The 23002-nt window shown below is 50.2% G+C and overlaps 2 protein-coding genes across 7 annotated transcripts in view; both read right to left on the bottom strand.

Annotated features, from left to right (window-relative positions):
• Positions 1-14999, bottom strand: part of CNOT1 (CCR4-NOT transcription complex subunit 1) — a 59336-nt gene extending 44337 nt beyond the window's left edge. For all 6 annotated transcript variants that reach the window (XM_086621208.1, XM_086621207.1, XM_086621210.1 and 3 more), the window contains exons 1-7: positions 14732-14999; positions 9059-9335; positions 3973-4080; positions 3193-3291; positions 2588-2656; positions 2434-2488; positions 1790-1993 (exon numbers count right to left, since the gene is read on the bottom strand). In XM_086621208.1, coding sequence (XP_086477334.1) covers positions 1790-1993; positions 2434-2488; positions 2588-2656; positions 3193-3291; positions 3973-4080; positions 9059-9160 — 637 coding nt within the window. In that variant the 5' untranslated portion in view covers positions 9161-9335; positions 14732-14999. The remainder of the gene's footprint in view (positions 1-1789; positions 1994-2433; positions 2489-2587; positions 2657-3192; positions 3292-3972; positions 4081-9058; positions 9336-14731) is intronic.
• A 3870-nt stretch (positions 15000-18869) lies between these two features.
• SLC38A7 (solute carrier family 38 member 7) lies at positions 18870-22594 on the bottom strand. The gene is given in 11 exon segments (XM_009981793.2): positions 18870-18972; positions 19054-19108; positions 19372-19446; positions 19449-19570; positions 19655-19802; positions 20028-20142; positions 20507-20564; positions 20826-20924; positions 21662-21806; positions 21898-22096; positions 22328-22594. Coding segments are annotated over 11 exon segments (1386 nt in total).
• Positions 22595-23002: the final 408 nt, after the last annotated feature.

Consider the following 23002-nt stretch of genomic DNA (forward strand, 5'->3'; position numbering starts at 1 on the left):
GCTGGGATAGAGTTAATTTTCTTCGCAGTAGCTATTATGGGGCTACGTTTTGGATTTGTGCTGAAAACAGTGTTGATCATGCAGAGATGTTTCCGTAACTGCTGGGCAGTGCTCATAGGGTCAAGGCCTTTTCTGCTCCTCACATCACTCCACCAGTGAGTAGGCTAGGGGTCACAAGTAGCTGGAAGAGGACACAGCTGGGACAGTTGACCCTAACTGACCAAAGGGATGTTCCAGACCAGACACCACACTCAGCATATAAAGCTGGGGGAAGAACAAGGAAGGTGGGGAATATTCTGAGTGATGGCATTTGCCTTCCCAAGTCACCGTTATGCATGACGGAGCCCTGCTTTCCTGGAGATGGTGAACACCTGCTTACCCATGGGAAGTGGTCAACGAATTCTTTGTTTCGCTTTGCTTGTCCATGGGGTTTTTGCTTCACCTGTTAAATTGTCTTTATCTCAATCCACGAGTTTTCTCACTTTTACTCTTCTGGTTCTCTTCCCCCATCCCACCAGGGAGGGGTGAGCGAGCAGCTGTGTGGGGCTTAGTTGCTGGCTGAGGTTAAACCACAACAACTAGGTTCATACAGGTTCACTGCAGCTGCCCAAAAGGGCTACCAGCTGTGCTGGTGGCAAGTTTAGAATTAGATTGTCACTAACAGCAGTCATCCAAAAGAAGCACAGAGCAGGAAACAATACAGCAGTAGAGCAAAAGCCTCTCCTCCACATCGGGAAGTATCAGGAAACAAAGGAACTGCTATTGAGCCTAAGAAGTCAAGCACATCTAAACCAGGCCCTTGGGCATGGAAAGAGAGAATACTCCCTTCTTCCTTTCAGGGAAGTGAAGTTTAAGAGAGACACAGTAATGAGAGGATCAGGTGTGTGGATGGGAGCTTTGCTCATAGTTGAAAGCAGCAAAGACACCATATGGCTGAGCCTTCCTGTGACAGCATTGTTTTTAAGATAATGCATAATGCTTCCATACCCTACAGGGCCTTTTGGAGAAGAGCTCCCAGTTTCCCAAAGCAAAGTGAGGGGAACTGCAGAAGCTAGTTCATCTTCATTACAGTAAGTATGAACTAAGACATTACAGTTAAACACAGAGAACGTTTTGCTTTTGTATAAAAGGTGTCTTCATCCAGGTCTGTGCAGAACCAACACATGGGTTGAGTTAAATTCAGTTAGCTTCGAGTCTAAACCCTCCTTATTCTGACAGGTGTACAGCAAACACTGTTGTTCCAAAAAGGAAGAGACCAAGTTCACAGACTATCGGTAACACCCCCTGCCATCACACAAGCACCACAGTAGCTTCCAGGAAATGAACCAGAGTTTTATTCAAAGTCACTTCCCTCACTGTGCCAGTGTTTCCTCCTTGATCCACACCCAACATAAGCAAGCCAGTGCTTAAATTCCATCTGTTGGAAATGGTAATGTGTGTTCCTTACACTGTTCCAAGTTTTTCAACTGCAGTGCACTGAGTTGCTTTAGTTAAATCCACAAATACCATCCCACAGAAGCAAGCAAACATAGACTTCAATACCCCCTGCTTAACCCTTATTTACAACTTTTCAAAAAACCCAAACATGCGACCACATTACTGCTCTTTTCCAAGAAAGACAGGACATTATGGCCCCATGCCAGAACAGCAGTACTTTTGTGTCAGTGTAGAGTTATGAAAATTAGTATCCCGAGTTCTACCTCAGCAGCACCCTGCACTGACTGCAAGTTATGAAAAACCATTTCAAAACTTGCATTTAGTCAGGCTTCCTGAGCACCACCACACTTACCTCTACGTAATGTTTTGAGGAAAGCGTCAATCTGTTCCTGTCCTACCCCAAAGGCTCCCTTCTGCCCAAAAAGGAGATGGGAGAGGAGAAGGTGCAGGACCTCTATTGCAATATCTTGGAAGCCACCTTCTTGATTTCCACTGACGTCCGCGTCAATGTAAGAGCGCAAAAGATCCGGGAGTTTCTGTTTGATAAACTGGGCAGCTTTTGAAAACAAAAGAGGCTGAAGTCAAAACCGGACATCTTTTTCATATGAAGACTCTTTTTAGCTAAGTACCACTCTCTCAATCTGAGTTTGTTGACCACAGGCCACAACAGTTCAGATTTCAATACAAGTCTCGTAATCCATACCTCAGAACTCAAATATTAATGGACAACTACAAGATAAGATATCACGATACCTCAATTTGATTTATTATCTAGCAAGTCATTCATGAAACAGACCTTCAACTTCATAGAAGACAAGATCACTGTGCTATCTATTGCCCCTCTCAAAATAGTGTTCAGACTTCAATGGCACCACTAATTGCAAGGTCTTGCGCTACTCAGGTCACACAGGCACGCATCTATCCATCTAGAAAGCCCTCTGTTTAAAACAAAAAAAAAAGGTGTCCCTGCAGCAGTACTTTGGAAGCTTCACTTACCAAAACCTCGTAGATCCGAGCTGAAAGAGTTCAGTAAAGCGAGACCAAAAATCACCTATAAACGACAACAAAAACCACAGTAAGGGGACATCATCCTTTCTAACAAGCTGAGTCAAAACCCATTAAAATATTTTTGAAATAAGATTTCACCTACCTCTTGAACTTTACTTAATTTGATGACTTTACTCAATTGGGCAAATAAATGGGGTGAAGGCTTTAGACTCTGAAACAGGAAAGAAGAGTTAAATGGAAGCTGTTATGTTATTCATAATGTGCCAGGCTATCTAGAGTTCATTTGCAGGTCTCCAATATTAGTAACTACTCTGCTCTAAGTTAACACAAGGCATATGTGGCTAAACAAAGCCCCTTTGGAACTATTTTCAGATACACCTAGACTAAAAGTTTCTTCCACATATCCTGCTCCTTCACTATTAAACCCCCATCATGGCTTCCATACTGAAAGAAACAGGAGCACTGACGATTTAATTTGGTTCTGGCTGCCACAAAGAAGCCATAAAGTACTAATGTTTGATTGCAAACTAGTTTTAAAGCTTAATCTTTCTGAGTGATTGAGTAACTTGCTCAGTTTAACAAAAAAAACACCCAACTTCTGGGCAAGCTCAATTTTTTTAAGACTCTAGTACAACCAATCCTAGGCATTCAAAAAACCAGGAAAAACACAAGGGAAAACCAGCTGGCCTCCTACAGACCAATTTGCTGTAGTTTGACACGGGGATCCCCTCCAAGAAGCATACAAACCTTCTGATAGTGCAACGGATTGTCAATGGCGTAGGACAGCGTCGAGATAAAGTTGGGTTTTGTAATCAGCGACGCACACTCCTGGATCAGAAATTGAGTCTGAAAAGCACAAGATAACTTGAACACTCACGTTGTTTTGCAACAGAACAACAAAACAAAACTTCTACTGTTCACTGCACGCAGTAAAACTAAACAAAGATAAGGTGCTTAAGTCTTGTAAGTGCCCAAATTCTTATTAACTAGTTTCTTTTCAATCAAGTTCTCTTCAGGTTTGTTTTTTCTAAGACTGAGAAAGTAATCAAGAATTCTCCATCATATGGGCAGTGTCTCATTTTCCATAAACATCCTCCCAGATTGCAATAGAATCAAAGAATATTTGATACCTGTTTGAGCTAAAGTCTGTAGGAAAATTGCTTAAGGATGAAAACACTCCTGAGAACAGACACAGCCAGCACCACAAATGGCAGTGGATTTGGACAAAGTTTTAAAAGATAAAGGCAGGCTTTCAAAACAGAGCACTGCATGGGGTAGAAAGAGCAATTGTACTGAAATATCTGTTTTTTCCAGATTGAGGGATTGTAAGAGTCAGGTATCAACCATCTGTTGTCTTCTGTCTTGAGAAATGACAAAAGGTGCTCGCAACTGAAAGGCCACATCCCAGAAAAGGAGTTTGCTTGAAACTACTACCTCTAACCTGCCTTTGTGCTTGAAGTGGATCAAATCCTATTGCAGATTTTTTACAACCAAAACTAGTAACAGATGCCTCATTGTAAATTGTACCTGATGAAAATCTTTGCCACTGCTTTTACCATCGCCACTGAAATCCACGTGCGAGAATAGACAGCGTAGTAAATGCCTGTCTGCCTCGGGACCGTGCCTGTTCACAATCTGGAAAAAAAAATCCAAAAAACAACTTGGTAGCAAACAGTCGTTACAGAGCAAGATGTGGGTCTAGTACTGTGGATACAGCTGTACTTTTAGTGGTTAAATTAACCTAGATATCAAGTTATTAATCCTCTTTGCAAATGAAAAGTATAAACTAAGGGATAAAGAAAAAATCTAGACGCAACTCATTGACACAGAAGCCATGCATTTCACAGGTAGTATTCTTCAAAAGCTAAGTAAAAAGGGGTTTTCAAGTCACCTAGAGGATGATTTCAAGCTTCTCTGCCACCAAAGCAGTCCAGAACCCATAGAGTGTCATAGCCTCACTTTCCCCTATTTTTCCCTACAGCTACAGTGCCTAACTCCGCTGGAGTACAGCCCCGGGACAGCCTGCACCACTGTGCTACGCCTACGTAGCAGGAATTCATCCCAGAGATGAGCCATCACACAGCATCTTCACCCATCTTGCAGGCAGCTTCTATGTTGGCTCCTGGTCACGACTGACTCCACTGCCGTTACTCCAGGGTCTTTTAGGACATAAAGGGAATACGATACAGGAGGTGTTTCCTGCTATCTAAAGAAAAAAGTTCATCTCAAGCTTGTTCATTAGCAAGCTTTAAAATCAAATACCACGTGCTGAACACCTGCAGCCGAGACCTTTTACCAAGTGTTTCCCCTGTCATTAGAGCTCATTCAACTAAATTCTATACCTCGGTCATAAATAGATGATGTGCATTTCTGAATTTGTAACACCTAGCACTCATTACTGAATCTTACAAACAATATGCTATTTTTGTTTCCATGCCCCATCATTTGCCTTAAGTTTAACTCTTGGCTACAGACCAGCTCATCAGTTTGTTGTTTGAAGCATACCTTGAGGTTGTTTCAGTGCTTATTCTTTCCTTTAAACCTCATTTAACTGGACAGCATTACTTGTTTGTAATAAAATCCATACTGGCAGAAATTTGAAGTCACTTAATCACCAGTAGCTTGCTTCTTTTGTCCAAATAGTAGCAGCTAATGTCAAATCCAGCCTTCCTCTACTGGCAAAATTTTTGCCATTGTTTTCCCCTTTCTAGCTGCAGGACAGACACAATGTGCCAGTACGAACCACCAGCTCTGCCTGCCTGCACCAAGCCCACTGCTTCACCCCGTCATAAATATCCTTGTTTGCCGGTAGCTTCTTTGTGCAAGAAGACAAACAGCGTTGCTTTAGGCTGTGTCCACCCCAGCTCTGCTCTTTCAGATTGTTCTCATCTCAATTCTTCTACCATTATCTGACACCACGCTTCCCTTTCCCTCACAGCCTGCTTATTCCAGTGGCTGCCAAGTTTTGTTCTGCTGGAAAGAAACATCCGAGTCGGATATAGCGCTGCTGCTTGACCAGAGGCTAAAATATATGTGCTCGTGAGATGTCAGCCCAGAGTCAAACAGCCCACTTCAGTTATGTTGACAGTGCTGTCTTCGAAGGCAGCCACTCCCCACGATGAAGTAGCAAGATGCTCAGATTGGTGCAAAGGGCAGCAAAAGTGAACTGGCAGCAAGTTCTACTAGTTAGCTCAGGCTTCGGAAAACAAGCCATTCGTTTTGGCAATCCCAATTAAATATGCAGATTTAGGTGTGGTAATAAGACTGGCGTGAAGCTGGATCAAACTCCTAGAGAACTATCTGGTACCGTGACCAGCATGGTCAGCAGGTCAAGGGAGGGGATTCTGTCCCTCTACTCTGCTCTCGTTCAGTTCTGGGACCCCCAATGTCAGAAGGACATGGAGCTGCTGGAGCAGGTCCAGAGGAGGCCACCAAGATGATGCGAGGGCTGGAACACCTCTGCTATGGAGACAGGCTGAGAGTTGGGGCTGTTCAGCCTGGAGAAGAGAAGGCTCCGGGGAGACCTTCCAGCACCTCCCAGTGCTGAAGGAGCTACAAGAAAGCTGGAGAGGGGCTTTGGACAAGGGTGTGTAGTGACAGGACACAGGGCAATGGATTTAAACTGAAAGAGGGGAGATTTTGATAGGATCTAAGGAAGAAATTTTTTACACTGAGGGTGGTGAGGCACTGGCACAGGTTGCCCAGAGAAGTTGGGGCTGCCCCATCCCTGGAAGTGTTCAAGGCCAGGTTGGATGAGGCTTTGAGCAACCTGGTGTAGTGGAAGGTGTCCCTGCCCATGGCAGGGGGGTTAGAACTAGATGATCTTTGAGGTCCCTTCCAACCCAAACCATTCCATGATTCTATGATCAAGATGAATTCATCAAAGCAGATGGATGCAGGAGAAAACTGTACATAAAGCCATCAACACAATCCCTCTGCATCAGAATTAGATTGCTTCCTTGCATAAAAGTAACTTCACAAGCTTCATAATTTGAAAATTTAACATATGGGGAGGAGGGCAAGAGAAGGCTTGAAGTCCAGTGCAGTATCTTTCAACTCTAACTACATTCACATAAAAGCTCTTCCAGGAAACAGGGAATGAGAATTGCTAGTTTTCCTGCAGAAAGAGCTGAAAGAAACCTCCGTAGTGGCAGCCTTCATAGATTTCATAGGTTGGAAAAGACCTTAGAGATCATCCAGTCCAACTGTCCCTAATCGCCCATTAAACCATATCCCTAAGTAGATCATCCACCCTTTTCTTAAACATATCCAGGGATAGGGACTCAACCACCTCCCTGGGCAGCCTATTCCAGTGGCTGACAACCCTTTCAGAGAAGAAATACTTCCTAACATCCAACCTGAATCTCCCCTGACTAATCTTATACCCATTTCCTCTTATCCTATCACCCATCACTAATGTAAAGAGCCCTTCCCCCACCTCCCCACCATCCCTTCTCAAGTTCTTCTTGGACATGCACACGATAGCGTACCCAATCAAAGTTATCTGTAAAGACAGATGACTTTTTTACCATGAGGGAGACCAAGCACTAGCACAAGCTGCCCAGAGAGGCTGTGGAGTCTGCATCCACGCAGGTACTCAAAAGCTGTCTGGACATATTCCTGGATAACTGGCTCTAGGTGACTCTGAGTAGGACCTTGGACCAGAAGTCCCTACCAACCTCAACCAGTCTATGACTCAGTACAAAGTCTGAGTCACCCATATTTGGCTTTATCATACAGAGAGTAGTTGGATTTTGTTTAGGCAAATACAGGGTTAGATCAAAAATAACTCCACTTTTCCAAATCCAGAAAGATTTGCTTTCCTAGACGAATCTCTGCGCAAAGCCCTTCCCTCCTCTCCAACCAGGCTCTCCTTACCCCTACTTCAGGAAAAGGAGACTGCAAAAAACTCACTTCAGAGGAAGCTATTCTTCAGAATTTAGGTCTCTGATAAACGTATAGAAGGTGTTTAACACATTCTACTTTTTAAAGCAATCTTAAAGCATGACCTATGCTACATGACTCCTGAAAGCATGTGTAAGCAGAAATTAGTTCAAGCTTTGCCACCGTTGTGCTTGTGAGCGACGTATTTAAATGCAAGTGTCATTTTGGTCAGTTGTGACAAGAACAGCTCCAAGGATGATTTTCCACATACTCCATATGCATAGATGTAAGCTTTGTAAAATTGAGTTATGCCAAAAATTTACACCAAGTAGTGCACTGTGAGCCAGAGTTAAAGCATGCAGGGATCTCTTCAGCTATCTAAGGAAAAACTACCAGCAGCCACAAAAGTAAAGTGTTATCAGGAAGTTTAAGAAAAAGACAAGGGATCATGGAGATTTTAGGAGCTTAGCCTAGATCCTAGATCTGTCCTATAAGCAAACCATTTCCACCGAGCAGGTTCCAGCCTCTCACCACAGCGAGCCGAAGAGGCCTGCCGTGCAAGAACACTCTGTCCCCGTTTGAGAGATCTCTATTCCACCTGAACGGTGGATCAGCCCTATCTTCTCCCAAATCAAAGACACATTTATTATCCTTTACGTAAGTGCTCATGACAGATCTGCAAGTCATACCTCAGTCACACCTCGCTGCAAAAATGGTCTGTTGAAACCAATACCGACGGAAAGGACAGCGTGATCTCAGGTGCAAGCACTGAACTTGCAAAAGCATGGAAACTTTACAAGTTACAAGGAGCGTATTCCATCTCCATGGCTTAAGAGATCATTTTAAGCCGTGAATACTGCTGAAATCACACCCTCTCACCTCAAGATAAGTAATGAATGCACTTTTAAAGTCAGCTGTTACCAGAAACTCGCTATGCTTAAGCCCTCTGGCCTCCTAATCTGATTCAAATCACTGCAGGACTGCAGCAGTGTAAAAAACAAAATGAACTGGCCCAGCTGTCTGTTGGGAACTGAACTAAACCAGTTTCTAAAACTGGCTCAGTAACGTTCACTTCCTTCTAAGCACTCCTCTGTGCATAACGCTTATCAGTCCATCCTGCTAGTCAGAGCTATTTTTAAAAGGGTCAGTTAAACCAGAATTCTTGCCCAGATCTTAGATATTTGGGTTTCAATCTACAGTTGCTCTGCCTGCCTTCTGAAAACCCAGGGCCAAGAAAGCCGGCTTGGCTTCGTCACTAAATCACACTTCAGCAAAAGAGGAGAAAAAAGGCTTCTACCCAAGGAAGGCATTTGGATATAAGTAACTATGTACTCATACTTTCAGTGCAACAACTCTGAGCAGTAAACGTATACGTTCTCTTCCCTCTCCCAACCAACAATGTCCTACGGAACACCCAAAAGTTGGAAGATTTAACCTGAAGGAGTTTGGAAAGCTTTGTGTACCATGCTGCAAGAGCAGCAGCTAATCCCAATATTCAGCTACAAAGTTAATACTGGTCTCAGCTCCGAGCTGCCGTATTCCATGACCCGACGGATGAAACCAACAGGAGTATCAGAGACGTGAGCTGCGATTCTCAGCGCAGAAAACAGTACGGAGTAACGTGCACGAGAGCACTGCAGAGCGCAATTCAGATGGGAGGAGAAATTCCATTCCATACGCCCATTTTCTCTTTCCAAAGTTTCTTTTGCAGCATCCTTAGTTTACTTACGTGCTGTATTTCCTGCTGGCTGGCTCGGTAGTTTTTCTTGGTTAAATTGTCCACCAGGTAGCTGATTTGAGACAAGGCCAGCGAGAGCGAGTCAAGATTCATTGCTGGTTGGGGCGGAAGCAGGCGGCCGAGCCCGGCGCAAAATCACCATTATTCCCCTTTAGTCACCTCAGAGACAGGTTAATTTTTTTTCCCCCAATTAGCCTGTATCTCGTTCTGTGTTCCTTTCTTCAGCTCTTCTTTCTCAGTTGTCTTCCTCCGTTCTGAAACATGGCACCTGAAAGACAATAGTGCATTAGATTTAACTTCTGTAGCAACTTCACAGTTACATTCTAGGCGCTGCTGTTAAATTGTCATGGAACCAGCCAATTTAAAGTAGGTTTTCGGGTTTTTTTGTTTGAACTTAAAAATCTTCAAGCTGTTTATATGGTGTTAAAAACAGTTAGTGGTTTGTCTGTGTTTCCTCTTCCACCAGAACACTACAGGGTGGAAAGTTAAGTCCTAGAAGAATTCAGTATTATGCCTCAGAGCTTTTTCTTCTATATTTTTGTTTACAAGCTAGCTTGGCAAACAAGAAAAATAAAGTTTAACACAGAAATTGATAGTACAGACATGTTTGATAGCTTAACTTACGTAAACCCTTTGACATAACTATGTCCACAAGGAAAGAGAAGAACTATTAAGTTTTCACAACACAAGCTTAGTTGTTTCCACACTGCCCGACCGCACTTACTCAATTCTGCATTTTGCCAGTCTGAAAGAGCCAAACAGCTCCGTCAGAAGAATGACTATCCTTTCAGCACGGTGAGAAACAAGAAAATGAGATGTATAACGAATCAGATACCGCACAGCTACATTCAGAGGTCAGAATCATTCAAAGCATCAATCACAAGTTTCTAAAAAAAATAAAATAACGTGCTTTTTAACCATCTCTGCAATATTTTGCCTCACTACCATCAAAGTGGTATTGCACTCCACTGTACACACCAAAACAAGCAATTGTGAATGAGCAACACACACAAAGCACTGCAATAAACTAACCCCAACATTTGGCTTGTACTGAAACGGCTTTCCAGCAAGCTACAACAGCCCAGCTTGCCAGCTTAATAAATTTCTATGACAACGCAAAAACTTGGCACTTGACACCTCGTCTGTTAAATTACAGATTGCCAATGTGATAAAATTGCACCCGAAAGCAAGTCCTACATAACCAACAGTCTGGGGAGTCTCAAAGGAAGCTGTAAACTGCTCCGAGAAACAGCACCGTAATTTATCAGAGGTGGAACGAAGCCGGCGAGTCGCTGTTTTGAAGCTCTACTTGATCAAAACACAAAGGTCGCCAGGCTTTGTGCCAAGAGTCTGAAGAAGCCTTTTTCAGAATAATAAAAAACAAATATCGCTTTACTGTCTTGGCTATATGACCAAAACCACCAGCACACGATTTCTGCCTCATCACTGAGATGGATGCCACAGGTGATGTGTTAACTTGGCACTCGTAACGCTTCGGGCAAGCCAGTTCAGAGAGGCTGGACCGCTGGCCATCCTCCTGCAAGAATTAAACAGCACAGAAACAAGCTGAAAAGGCTGTGCTGGGCAGAACTAGAAAAAAATCTTTCCCTCTCTCCCTTTACACAGAAGTTTTCACCCACTTACACCTAAAACTCCGGCTTATTTAACATCTGCCTATGTTTTATCCCACCATACAGGTGATCATCTCAGTGGCAGAGGCAGCAAGACACCTCTCGGAAGGACTAGCAAGTTTACATGCAACATCTGGAAGGGAAACTTATTCTTTGTCCTCCACAGACACCAAAAGCATCAGGAGCAACAAATCCCAGCACAGGAGATGAAGGTCATTCTGCTCTTTGGGAAAAGTTTGTTACATTAAATAAAACACGTAGGTAAACTATTCGTAAGGGAAGTCAAACCATCAATGGACTTCCTGACTTTCATTATGCCACAGACACCCTGCATACTCCTAGAAGCTATGCAAGATCCTACACAAAAATAACCCTGCATCTTGTGAAAAAGACATTTTCAGGCTGTAATACTGAGAACATTCTTCAACGACAAGGCAGTTGTGTTATGAAAGAATTTCGGAGCGTGTTTAAAACTGCAGCAGGAAGAATTACAGAAAACTTTCAGTTCTTTTTTGTACGTCTGAAGAGCTGTAACTCTACAAGTGTACAAGCCCACGGACTGTGAAACAGCTTTGTAGGAAGGGGGACAGGCACAAAAGTTGAATATTTCTCAGTAGCACAGTACCTGATTGGCTTTAGTTTTGTTTTTTTTCAATAACTCAATTTCACTTTTGGAATAATCCAGGAAGTGGCACTGGGCATGGCAAGTACACGCTTTCCAAGAAGGTCTTACTGGCAAGGTGTAACATACTGGAGCAACAAAAATCTTCTGAAGCAGCTTTGTGGAAAATGAAGCAGACTGACTACCACACCACAGCACTCACACCTACAAACGCCACAGCAAGCAGCCAGCAAGGAGAACTCAGTCCCCATTGGAGCACTGGATGTCAGCAACCAGCCCGAAGAACTCCAGGGCTGGTGGAACTCAGGACTCAAGATCAGGACCCAAACCACAACTTGGTCATTTTAAGGCAACAACAGAAGGTTCAGATTTTGCCTTTCAGGCCCCTAGGAAGAAAACTCCCATTTCTCTAGGCATTGTTGCTCAGACCAATACAAACAGCACAGCAATCACACCTACTCCACCCAAAAATCAAGCTTTTGGGTATTGGAACTCCAGAGTTGGGCTCAGTGGTAAATCTGACCCTCCCCGCTGCCACACAACACCCTGCAGAGCACTGAGGCTGACCATCCCACCCCCCATTAGCATCACTTATTTCCCAAGAAAAGCAGGGATGACCATCCCAACATGCCTTAATTGCACCGACGCACAACAAGCTTTGCCACTTTCTAACTGTAAAATTTAGTAGTGCCACCGGAGAAAACCAGTTGGAGTCAAAATGGGATTTTCCCTTTCAAGGAAGCAGAACAAGAGCCTGAGCAGACACGGCGACTCAAGGACAGAACACAATAGCTGAAGGAAGCAACTCCTATTTATGTTCTAAATCTACGGATTGCACAGTATGTATCCTGATCCACGGCTCTCGCAAGCACCACCAAAGCTAACAGCATTTCCAAGTTTCAAACGGTGCAATCTAACTTACAGTAGTGTAGAAAAAAAACAGAGTAATTAAGGGAGCCCTGCCCAGAGAGCAGGAGTGCACAGGTGCCTCTCTGGTCATTCAAGGCAAGGCTAAAAATTCAATTTCTACAGCACTGATTAAGCAAGCTATGAATGCTATGCAAAGCAGACTTTATTTTTAGATGCATATATTCTTGGTGGGAATGACTCTCCCTACACCAGCCTCAACAATTCAAGAAGCTTTCAGTCCATGGAGCAAACCTGCTGTCTTTACAGGTTCAGAAAATTCAGGCCTCAGACATAACAGTTTATCAAAAAACCCTTAAATTTGCTGGCAAAATTAGCTACTTTCAGTGACAGCTCCCATGATACAGTAATGGATTAAGCTATCGGACACAGGACCCGGAAGCTCTTAAAAGATTATGATTTTATATGGCACAACACAGCTGAATTTTAAAAGGCAGAAAATATTTACTGAAATCTGCACGATTACGTAGCCTCTACACTTCCTAAGGAAATCAAAAGGCCATCAGCAAAACATTTGGCATCTATTTCAGTAGATTATTTTCAACAGCAGAGTTCTGTTGGGTTATTAAAACATAAATATGATAAAATTTTAGGCAAGAATCCAAAAATCACAAACTAGGAAGGGCCAATATGCAACCAGCAGTTGGGTTTGACAAAAACCACTCTCTGCTAACCTGAAAGCAGATCAGTAGGAGTTACTAAGCCTTGCTGCAGAAAATGACCCACCTGAAGTCCTCCACAAACTTGGAAACAGCCTTACAATGAAGAGTCATTTCAAAATTACTTCAAGCCGAACTTTGGATTGTTTTAGTATTTTGCAGAGGTACGTAACTTCTCCCAGTGGGTTTCAAAAGCTGTAAGGATTTTTAGGCCATGTGTGCTGCATGTGGAGGATAAAACAGCTCGAGTGACACAAACAGCAACATGTTTGCTGAGTAGGTGCTAAACTCCTGTCAAAAAAACATCATATAAAACATGCTAAAAGTGCCACTGCTAAACCTGTTCTTCAGAACACGGTCCCTTACACACTTGTCAAACCCATGCACAAACAGAACGTATGGAAGAGCAGCTCACCTCTCAGAAGCCCCCCATGAGAAGTGCTCCAAGGAGGGAAGGAGACTTGGAATTCTACCACAGTTAAACTAGATTTCAGGATGTCTATCATTTTGAAATCTACAGAGAGGAAAAAACCTTACAGCATAAGTTGCATTAACAGCAAAATAAGCCACCGATTAGCTCAACCAGTTCAAATTTAGGTGTTTACATGTAGAAAAGCCATCTGAACACTCCATGTACTGGAAAACTGCAGACAACTCCAGTCCACTGGGAGCCACGACGCTGATTAGACACGCCAACTTTAGCTTACAGAGAGCTGCCACACTAAGCACATACGTTTGCTCCCACACATTAAGGGTAGTTAAGTTTCAGGTTTGGAACCTACCTCACACGTATCAGGCATGCATCAATCATGACACGGCCGCTTCAGGCGTTTTCACATCTCAACTAGGATTGTTTAGAAAAAAAACTAGAAACTCTCACTTCCTACTTTCCCTTCAGCCAAACACTGCCAGATAACATTTCTGTTGGGGGGAAGTCAGGGAAATTTAGGGACCTGTTCTCAAAGGCTTTGTGCTCTTTTCCTGGCCAAAAAGTGGTTTAGAACAGTTAAATGCTGTTTCAAAAGGCAAAAGAAAACTGCAGTATTTACATAGTAGGGATAGTTATAGAACAAAAGAGAAATCTGGCTAAAATAGTGATGTCCTCAAACATAATTCTCAGTGATAAGAATTCCCAACACGATTTAGTGATGACCCATCACTGAGTGACAAAACATCACTGTTCACTTCTCCCAAGTTATGTCTGCAGAGTTCCTCTTCCACTTACTCAACCGAACACCAACAGTAACCATTTCAGCATCAATTAAAATGAATTAAATATCTAGGAGCACTACACTAGAAGGATAAACAGGATGAGGTGTTTCTCTAAAGAGGACGCAGGCAGATAGGAAGCTTGCTATGAGTTTGGTTTGGAGACACCAGCCCAATACGATCACCAGTTAACAGCAAACTTAAAAAGCAGAAAAACCAAGACAATAACAAGTCTAGAAAGGACAAACAACCCTATTACCAACTAAATTCGTTTCCTGTTTATAAGACAGTCAGTCACCTCACCCACACCTATAATTTTAGTCAATGCCAACGCAGTTACCTTAGAAACAGGAAACACTTAAGTTGTGTGCACTAAGAATGACTTGCCAGGTGTCACACCTGTTTTGTTACCTGTTCAGAAAAAAATCCTCCACTGACAACAGACGCCGTGCTTCCTTCCAACAAGTGGGGTTCAGAAACGGGACAGCCTAAGCTCATGATGTACCAACAGACCAAGGGCCTGGCTTTGCATTTTTTAGTATTATCTCACTTCTGCTGTAAACACAGTCCAAACTGTTTGTGGTTTGTTGAAATTAATCTGTGGCCACTCACTAACCTTACAGTACACCGAGAGCACGGCGCTACTCCAAGTTGTAGAACTACTGCAAAGGAGCTATTTCTAACAACACGGCAGCTGTCAAAACAGCCAACTGTTGCTACTGCTAGCTCCGAAACGAGCAAGTCCATTCTACTGGGCAGCGTGTTCCAAACTAGAGGACAGCGCTGAGAAGCGTTTCTTCCAGGTGGTCAGCAGGAAGGTTACGCCACCGGATTATTTACTACAGCTCACTGGTTGCTTGTTTCCCTGCGGTGAGGCACAACAATGCCGATGTCCTGGAGGGGCCCCCGAGCCGCGCGGGGAGCAGGCCCAGCGCCGGACACTTTCTGGGTCTCTCAGAGCTCCGCCTGTCGCGACCGAGGCTACAGAAGCAGACGGGGAAGACAAAACGAAAACAGCTCAAACGCCGGAGACTTCCGTGCCCCTTCCAAAGGATCACCGCGCAGCCCGCCGCTGCCGGAGCCTTCCTCCCCGCCCCGGGAACACTCGCGCCTCCCGCCCCGAGCCACCACCGGGGCAAAGCCCTTCCAAGTTCGCTCGGCTGCTCCTCCTGACGACCGAAAGCCGGCTGAAAAACAACGGGCGGCGGCGAAGGCGCCCGGGCCGGGGAGCGGCGCAGGCCGGGCCGCGGGCTGCCCCACAGGCACCCCGGAAGCGACGGGCCCGCCGGGCTCCCCCTGCCGGCCCCGCCACCCCCTGCCGCGTCCTGTCCTGCCCTGCCCCGCCGCCCGCCACCAGATCGTGGCCGCGACCCCCGCCGCCCCACAGGCTCCGGTGCTCCCGTATCCGCCGCACGCAGCCCACTCGCGGGGCGGCCGGGGCCGCGCCGGGCGCAGCGGGCGTCGCTCACCTCAGGGGGGTGTGGGGAGGCCGAAGCAGGGCGCCGGGCCGCGGCCGCTCGCGCTTTTATCCTCTCGTCTCCGCCGTTCGGCTACAAAATGGCGGACGGGGTCGCGCGCTCGCGTCGCGGCCTTTCCCCTCCCCCGTCCCCTCGCGGCACGCCAGCGGGGGGGCGGGCAGCGGAGGCGCGGGTGGGCGGGGCTCCCGCCGAGCGTCCCGCCCCCCTGGCGTGGCGCTCCGCCAATCGCAGCGCGAGGCCGAGGGCCGCCTGCCCAATCGGCGCCGCGCGACCTCCAGGGGACGTCCTGCCGTCCTCCCCCCGCCCTTCCCCGGCCCTCCGCGCCGAGCCAGCGCCCCGCGCCCATTGGCCGAGAGCGGCCCGAGTCCTTCCTACCATCTTGGCCAATCAACGCCGCCGGATCCACGCGTGCGCACCAGTGGCTGGCAAGGCCGACCAATCAGCGCGAAGGGCTTGCGCAGGGACGGGGCGGGAAGGGGAAGTGGCGGGGAGCGCCAAAGGGCGCGCGAAGTCATGGGGGGGCGGGGGCTCCCCTCTCCGAGTGACGCGGTTGGTCCCGCCCCCTCGCCGCTTCCCCCCCCCGCCCCCGCTACCCCCGGGCAGTGGTACGGCCCCACGTACCGCGCCCCCCACCGGAGCGCGGTGGTACGGTCCGGGGCATGGGAGCGCCTCCCCCCGCGCTGCCTTGGTACGGCCCGGAGCGCTGCCCGTCACCCCGTTACTTCATGTCCCCCCCCCGCAGCGCGGTGGTACGGCCCGGAGCGCTGCCCGTCACCCCGTTACTTCATGTCTCCCCCCCGCAGCGCGGTGGTACGGCCCGGAGCGCTGCCCGTCACCCCGTTACTTCATGTCCCCCCCCCGCAGCGCGGTGGTACGGCCCGGAGCGCTGCCCGTCACCCCGTTACTTCATGTCCCCCCCCCGCAGCGCGGTGGTACGGCCCGGAGCGCTGCCCGTCACCCCGTTACTTCATGTCCCCCCCCCCGCAGCGCGGTGGTACGGCCCGGAGCGCTGCCCGTCACTTCATGTCCCCCCCCCCGCAGCGCGGTGGTACGGCCCGGAGCGCTGCCCGTCACCCCGTTACTTCATGTCCCCCCCCCCCCGCAGCGCGGTGGTACGCCCCGGAGCGCCGCTCTGCTGTTCCGAACATGGCTTCACCCCGCATCCCGCCCTCGGGCATCTCCCTCGCCCAGCCCCACGGACACCACCTCGTGCCCGCCTGGCACACGCGCCACAACGTCACTTTATTGAGCCGAGGTCCCTCCTCGTGCTTTTCCGCGCGTAGAAAAGACATTTTAAAACGCCGGTGTCTGTAAAGGCGGGAGGGGTAAGGCCACAGCACCTCCGTACCCCGCTGCTCCCAACTCCCCGCAGGGACTGAGGGAGCCCAGCAGCTCCCCAGGTGCCAACCGAAGACATGGGACACCATCTCTGCCTCCACTTCCGCCGTGGGACCTCACCTTCCGGAAAGCCAAAGCCACAAAAGCCACCGGGTACCAAACCCCTCTCCATCTTGACGGGCGACGGGCACTGAAAGGCATCTCGGCGTTGGCATCTGCTGAGCCTTGAGCATCCCGGTCCCTGCTGGGCTCCATGGGAGGTGCCTCTGTGCTCCCCATGTCCAGGAGGAGCCGTCTGCAGGGCTGGGTGGTATCAGGGTGGGCACCCTGTTCTTCATGCCAACGGGTCCTCCAAGCCCCAGGACTGGCTCTCAGGCAGGAGCCCGGCAGAGGGGCTCAGGAGGCAGCCAGTGCCATATGAATGGGGGGTTTGCTGGACCCTGGTTTTGTCAAAAGTTGAGGGCACGGAGGTCGGAGGTACCTTGGGGGAGGCAGGAGGGACACGTGCCTTCACAGGGTCCCGCAAAACATTCACACTGTGCTTGGGGGCTTTCCTCCTCCTTCTCCATGTGGGTCTCCCCATCTTGTTGCGAGGAGCGGCGAGGAGGTCCGCATTCACAGGCAGCAAGCATTAGTAGGGAGAGATCAAACATTTCCATGTTGGGGAAGCACCCACGTGCTGTCCTCCCACCCACCACCGCTGGTCACAGAGGGAGAGAGCCATGGTGAGAAGCACAGAAGCGTGCCATGGTTCACCTTCCCACCACGGCAGCCTGGGCTGCTTCCAGAAGATGCAGGAGATGCTCCAAGCTGGGCTGGACCGTCATCACAGAGGCAGCCATAGATACACGTGAATTCCCCTCTCCCCTGGGGTTTTAGAAGCCAAACAAGGAACAAAAGAACTCAAAGACTGAACAAGAACAGTTTGCTGTTGAGGTTTAACCCCTTCAACCAAATCTGCAGCTGGGGGAACTGTTTGACCCAGCAAAAGCAGATGTGAAACTGTCATCCAGACAGGTGATGCAGGGACAGCCCAGAGCAACACCAGCCACAGAGAGTGTAAATGATCAAGGGAACCATATAAAATAGATTAATAATGACTGCTTTATCCCCAAAGCATCCCTTAAAACCTACATCTGACCCAGTCCCTTTCCCTGGATGCCCCCCGGGAGAAGAGGACAGGAAATCTGGAGAAGAGCTTTGCTCTAGCGTAGTGTCTCCAGTAGGTCGATGCAGCCACAGCACCTTCTCTAGCGAGTGAGCAACCCCTGGCAGGGGAAACATTGCACCGGCATGTCCCTACCGCGGGCTTGTCCTGATCCTCCAAAAAAACATCAGGCTGAAGGTGACGGTCCCACTTTGTAACAGAAAGTGCAGCCCAGGTGGAGGGAGATGTAGGAGTAAGGGCAGGAGACCAGTGAGACGAGCCAGGGGAAAGCCCAGTTCAAACCAAACTAAACACTGACACAGAGGAGGACTACGGCGATGTCGCCCTGTCCAATAAACGGGATGACCAGTTCCCTTTATGCAAGACATGCCGTCTCCCACCGTTTGGACAAGGAGGAGTTGAAGCTGTGGAGAGGAGCTCCACCAGCACAGAGGTACACGGCTGAGAGCAGCACACCTTCACAAATCCCAACCACGACCCCATGGTGGTGTCCAAGGTAGTGATGTCTACCCAGAGGGGTAGAAAGGGCCTGACCTGAACTACAGGTCCTCTTGTAGTGATGCTCTGGCTTCCCCAGGGAGTCAGGGCTGAGAGGAGGAACCTGGCTGCCTGGTGCACTAAGACAACGAGATACAAACCACCGCACGGCTCTTTCAGCCAAGCCCCAGATTACAATGGATCTTCCCAACATGTTTTCTCTCCGCTTCCCTTTGGTCCTGGGGGAAACCAGCATCCCCGCAGCAGCAGCGTGGCCCAGCCTGGAGGAGGAGTCAGGCCGTGAGATCCACGAAGATGGCGTTGGCAGTCGTCTGTCCAAAGATGAAGGCTCCGAGGGTGACCATGAACACCCCGTAGCTGACCTGGGCCCACCAGCTGTGGATGCAGGAGGACAGGGTGCATTTAGCGGAGACCTTCACCCCAGTATCCACAGGGAAAGGGGGGAGTTTCGGTTACCTGATTGCCCTGGTTTCTTGGATCTCGGAGAGCTTGGCTTGAATCAGGCAGAGCCCTGAAAGGGGGAAAAGCCATATTAAACCCAGATGAGGACTGTCCTCTGGAGACTGAGCAGACACCCCACAAACCAGGGAGCCGCACTCCCCATTACAGAGCAGAGTCCAGTCAAAACAGTTGGGCTGCTGACCGCCCTCATGCCACACTTCTGTCGTTCTCGAAAGACCTCCTGGTTCCTGCGTCCCCACCCCAACCTCAACCCCTTCAAGATACGTGGCCAAGAGACCTCTGCCAGCCCCTGAGCATCCCGAGATGCCCTACCTGGGAAGACGAAGATGAAGCAGGCGGCCAAGCCCCCGATGACAGAGATGACTTTGCCGATGTCAGGGATGAAAGCGCCAGGAGGAGGGTCAGGAGGAACCAGCTGATGGTCTGAAGCAGACGCCTCCTCCGCTCCCGAACCACGTCCTCCTCCACCGTCACCCCAGTGTAGCGGAGCCAGAGACCCTCCAAGACAGCCCTGCAGGCACAGACCCAGGGCAGGGGGGTTTCCTTGCACCGCTCCTCCTGCCCACACCAGCCCCTGACTCCTCCCAGCACTCACCGCCCACAGAAGTGCAGGATGGGGTAGGACGTCAGCACGCAGAGGATGATGAAGGCCCGGGCGAGGGCAACAGGGATGTCGTTGGAGGGGTAGGACAGCAAGACGTCCTGCTCCACGCCAGCCCCGAAGGTCAGGAAGCCGCAGACACCTGCCAGGAAGAGAGCAGTCAGTGGGGGACAGGGACGAGCATCCTGCACGAGCGGTTGAGGGACCAGACGCGGATGGATATGGCACAGGACACACCACAGAGCGGGTTAGATGGACTCCCCTCCCTTCCTGCTCTATCCCTCTGCTGACCAGAGGGTCCCTGCCCTCCAGAAGCTCGCAGCCCCTCCGAGGACCGTGCCGCACTCACACAGCATCCCTCGCTCACCAGTGCCCGTGTAGACGAAGAGAGCGATCACCATGGCCGCCGTCACCACCGCTCCCCAGGTCTTCACCTCCGGCTCCTTCATGCTGTTAAAGACGGGCACGCTGCTCACGTGGCACTGCCAGGGACACGGAGAGAGAGCGGGGACACGTGATGGGCTGAGCCAGAGCCAGGGGAACCACGCGGGATCCCACGCATGATATCCCTGGGTTTGTCGTGATACTGTGATCCCCCCCAGTTTGTTGCTGGAAAAGAAAAGGGAGGGACAGGCTGCCCCGGACTTCCCAGGTGGGGTAATATGGATTTGTCTCCATCCAGGGGTGGTGAGATGTCCAATTGGCTTCAGCCCCCTTGCAAAGCCACGCAGTGAGCACACGGGGAGGGTTTTGGCTGAACACCCAGGGGAGCATCCTGGGACCACACCGGTCCCCAGCTTAGGTGGGTGCAGGGTGAGAAGGGGAGCACCGGGCTCCGGCCCTTACCTGGAACCCAAAGCAGATGGTGGGCATGGCATTGAAGACGGCCATCCAGGTGGAGGGGCTGGTGGGAGAGAAACACCCACCGGTCAGACCAGGTCCCCCCGTACCCCCACCCAGCACCCTGGGGGAGGATGAGCTGAGGGTGCTCAGTGATGGGCTCCCTCCCCTGCTGTTACCATGTCCCTCCGCCCGGACGATCCCTTTGCATAGAGTGAGGTTTTCCTGGGACCTGGCGCTCCCTGAAGACCAGGGCCTTTCACCGAGCAGAACCCGCCAAAATTGAGGACTATGACACCATCAGCATCGTGTCTCTTGCACTCACCTGGTGGGGATCTCCACAGGCACCAGCTCCTTGTCGGGCCAGATATACTTGATGATGATGACTGCCGTGACGTACCAGGTGCCAATCACACTCAGGGAGCTGCAAGAGGGGACAGGAGACTGTCAGCGTGGTGCCTCCTCGCTCTGTGGAGGGTCTCCTCCCAGCCTCATCTTCCTCCCTGCACAGCCCAGGAGCCCCCAGTCCTTCCCATCAGGACCACTCCTGCTCTCCCTTCCCATAGGAATACACCAGGCACTGTCACCCACTGTCCCCAGAGCAGATGCCAACGCAACCCTGCTGCGCTCGGGGCTGTCTCATGCCACTGTGAACAGCAGACCAGCCAGCAAGGGGATGGGCTGGGTTTTGGGCAGGAGAAAGAGGCGAGTGTTAAAGAAGTGCCACTCCTCAGTAGCCCTGGTCCAGCTCCAGCAGCCAGGTTACACTAAGATGCTTGGTGGAGCAGGGCTGGCCTGCAGACCACCCGGCCCGGGGACCCTCACTGGCTCTCCTCTCTGCTGGATGGCCAACTCCAAAGACAGGGGACAACGCAGTTGTAAGCAGCTCTCGCTGCTTCCTCCAGCAAGCAGAAGGGAGGGACACAAGCCCCGGAGCATGACACTGTGACTGCACAGTGTTCAGCAGCTCCTCTGCTTCCCAGATGGGGAAACTGAGGCATGCAAAGGCAGATGAGGAGATGTCCAACCCCTCAGGGGCAAGTGGGCAGATATGGCACTAGAATCATGGCGTTTCCACTCCTTGTCCCCTGGGACAGTGCTTAGGTGGGTGCTGGCTGTTCTTCTCCCAGCTCCCAGCCCCGGAGGGCTCTCCCCACCCACCTGGCGTATTTTTGGAAGCCGATCTCCTTGGGGATGGAAAGGGGCAGGATGAGGAGGAAGGCGGTGATGCTGATGGTGAACTTGCGGTCCATGTACCAGCGGCTGCTCCCAGATTCCTCAGGCTCCGTCACCAGAGCAGCAATGACTGTGGGGACAAACTGGGGTGGTCAGGTTGTCCCCTTCCAGCTGAAGGGACAGGACCTGGTTATTTTTTTCCCGCTGTGGGACACACTTACTCTTGTCCTCCTGGTCTCCGATGATGATGAGGAAAGCGATGCAGGTGCCAAAGGTGTAGACGGCGATGGCCACCTCGCACAGCACGCCAGGCACCTTCCCGCAGACGGCCCACACAACCTCCTGGTAGGTCCGCTCATTGCTGGCCTGCGAGCAGTACGCCAGGATGACCAAGCCTCCGATGATGAAGATCAACATGCACTGGGGTACGGAAGAGACAGGGAGGGGACACTGAGGCAACAGCATGATGAGGTCCCCAAAGCCACCCCAGGCAGCCACCCCTGAATACACTGAGCATCTCTGGGGCACCACACCCAACAGGGCTTCTTTGCAGGAGCTAGGTCCTCCCCAAGCCCCTTTTGGGGCTCTACGTTTCCCCCCCCACCCCCTCCCAAAGTGGGACAAAGGACCGTCCCTTCTTCATCCTCTCACCATCTGCAGCGCGATGCCCGCGGCCACGCCGCCAGCCATGCTGAAGGCAGCGGGGAAGTTGAGCAGCCCAGCCCCGAGGGCAGCGTTGACCACAATGAAGACGGCCCCCAAAGCCGACGTGGCCCCCAGACCATCTCCTTGGCTCTCTCCGCTCTTTGGCACCGTCTCCACGCTGGGGCTCTGCAGGAGCCTGGCCCGTTCCCCAGCATCGTCGCTCCACTCCCAATCCTTGTAGTCGCTGTTGATGCTCCCGGTGCCCTGAGCCATCGTTCCTCCTAGGGTGGCACAGGCCACCGACCACGTCTCACTAGTGCTCCTGCACCGGGCTCAACTGGCCACCTCGAGGGGGGTCCTCTGCCAGCGCTGGCTCCATCGGGCAAGGAGGGCAGTGAACGGGCAGGCTGGGACTGCAGCAGCGTGGGGGTCAGGCACTTCACTGCTCCTGGAAAGGGATGAAGAACGACACGGAAAGTGTTAATTAAGGTACGTTGACAAGGGACGACCTGGGCAGCAGACAGCAGCAGAGAGGAAATGATTTCCCTAGTCTCAGCTGGGGGGTCACAGCACGCGGGTGTCCTCATGCCAGCAGAGATACAGCAGTGGAACTCACCTCTCGTTCCCTGGATCGAGGGTGAGGGCACCGCTGCCGTCGGATGGGGGAACTGAGCCCCGGCC

This window comes from Tauraco erythrolophus, chromosome 15 (assembly GCF_009769465.1).
Source record: "Tauraco erythrolophus isolate bTauEry1 chromosome 15, bTauEry1.pri, whole genome shotgun sequence".
Classification (NCBI taxonomy): Eukaryota; Metazoa; Chordata; class Aves; order Musophagiformes; family Musophagidae; genus Tauraco; species Tauraco erythrolophus.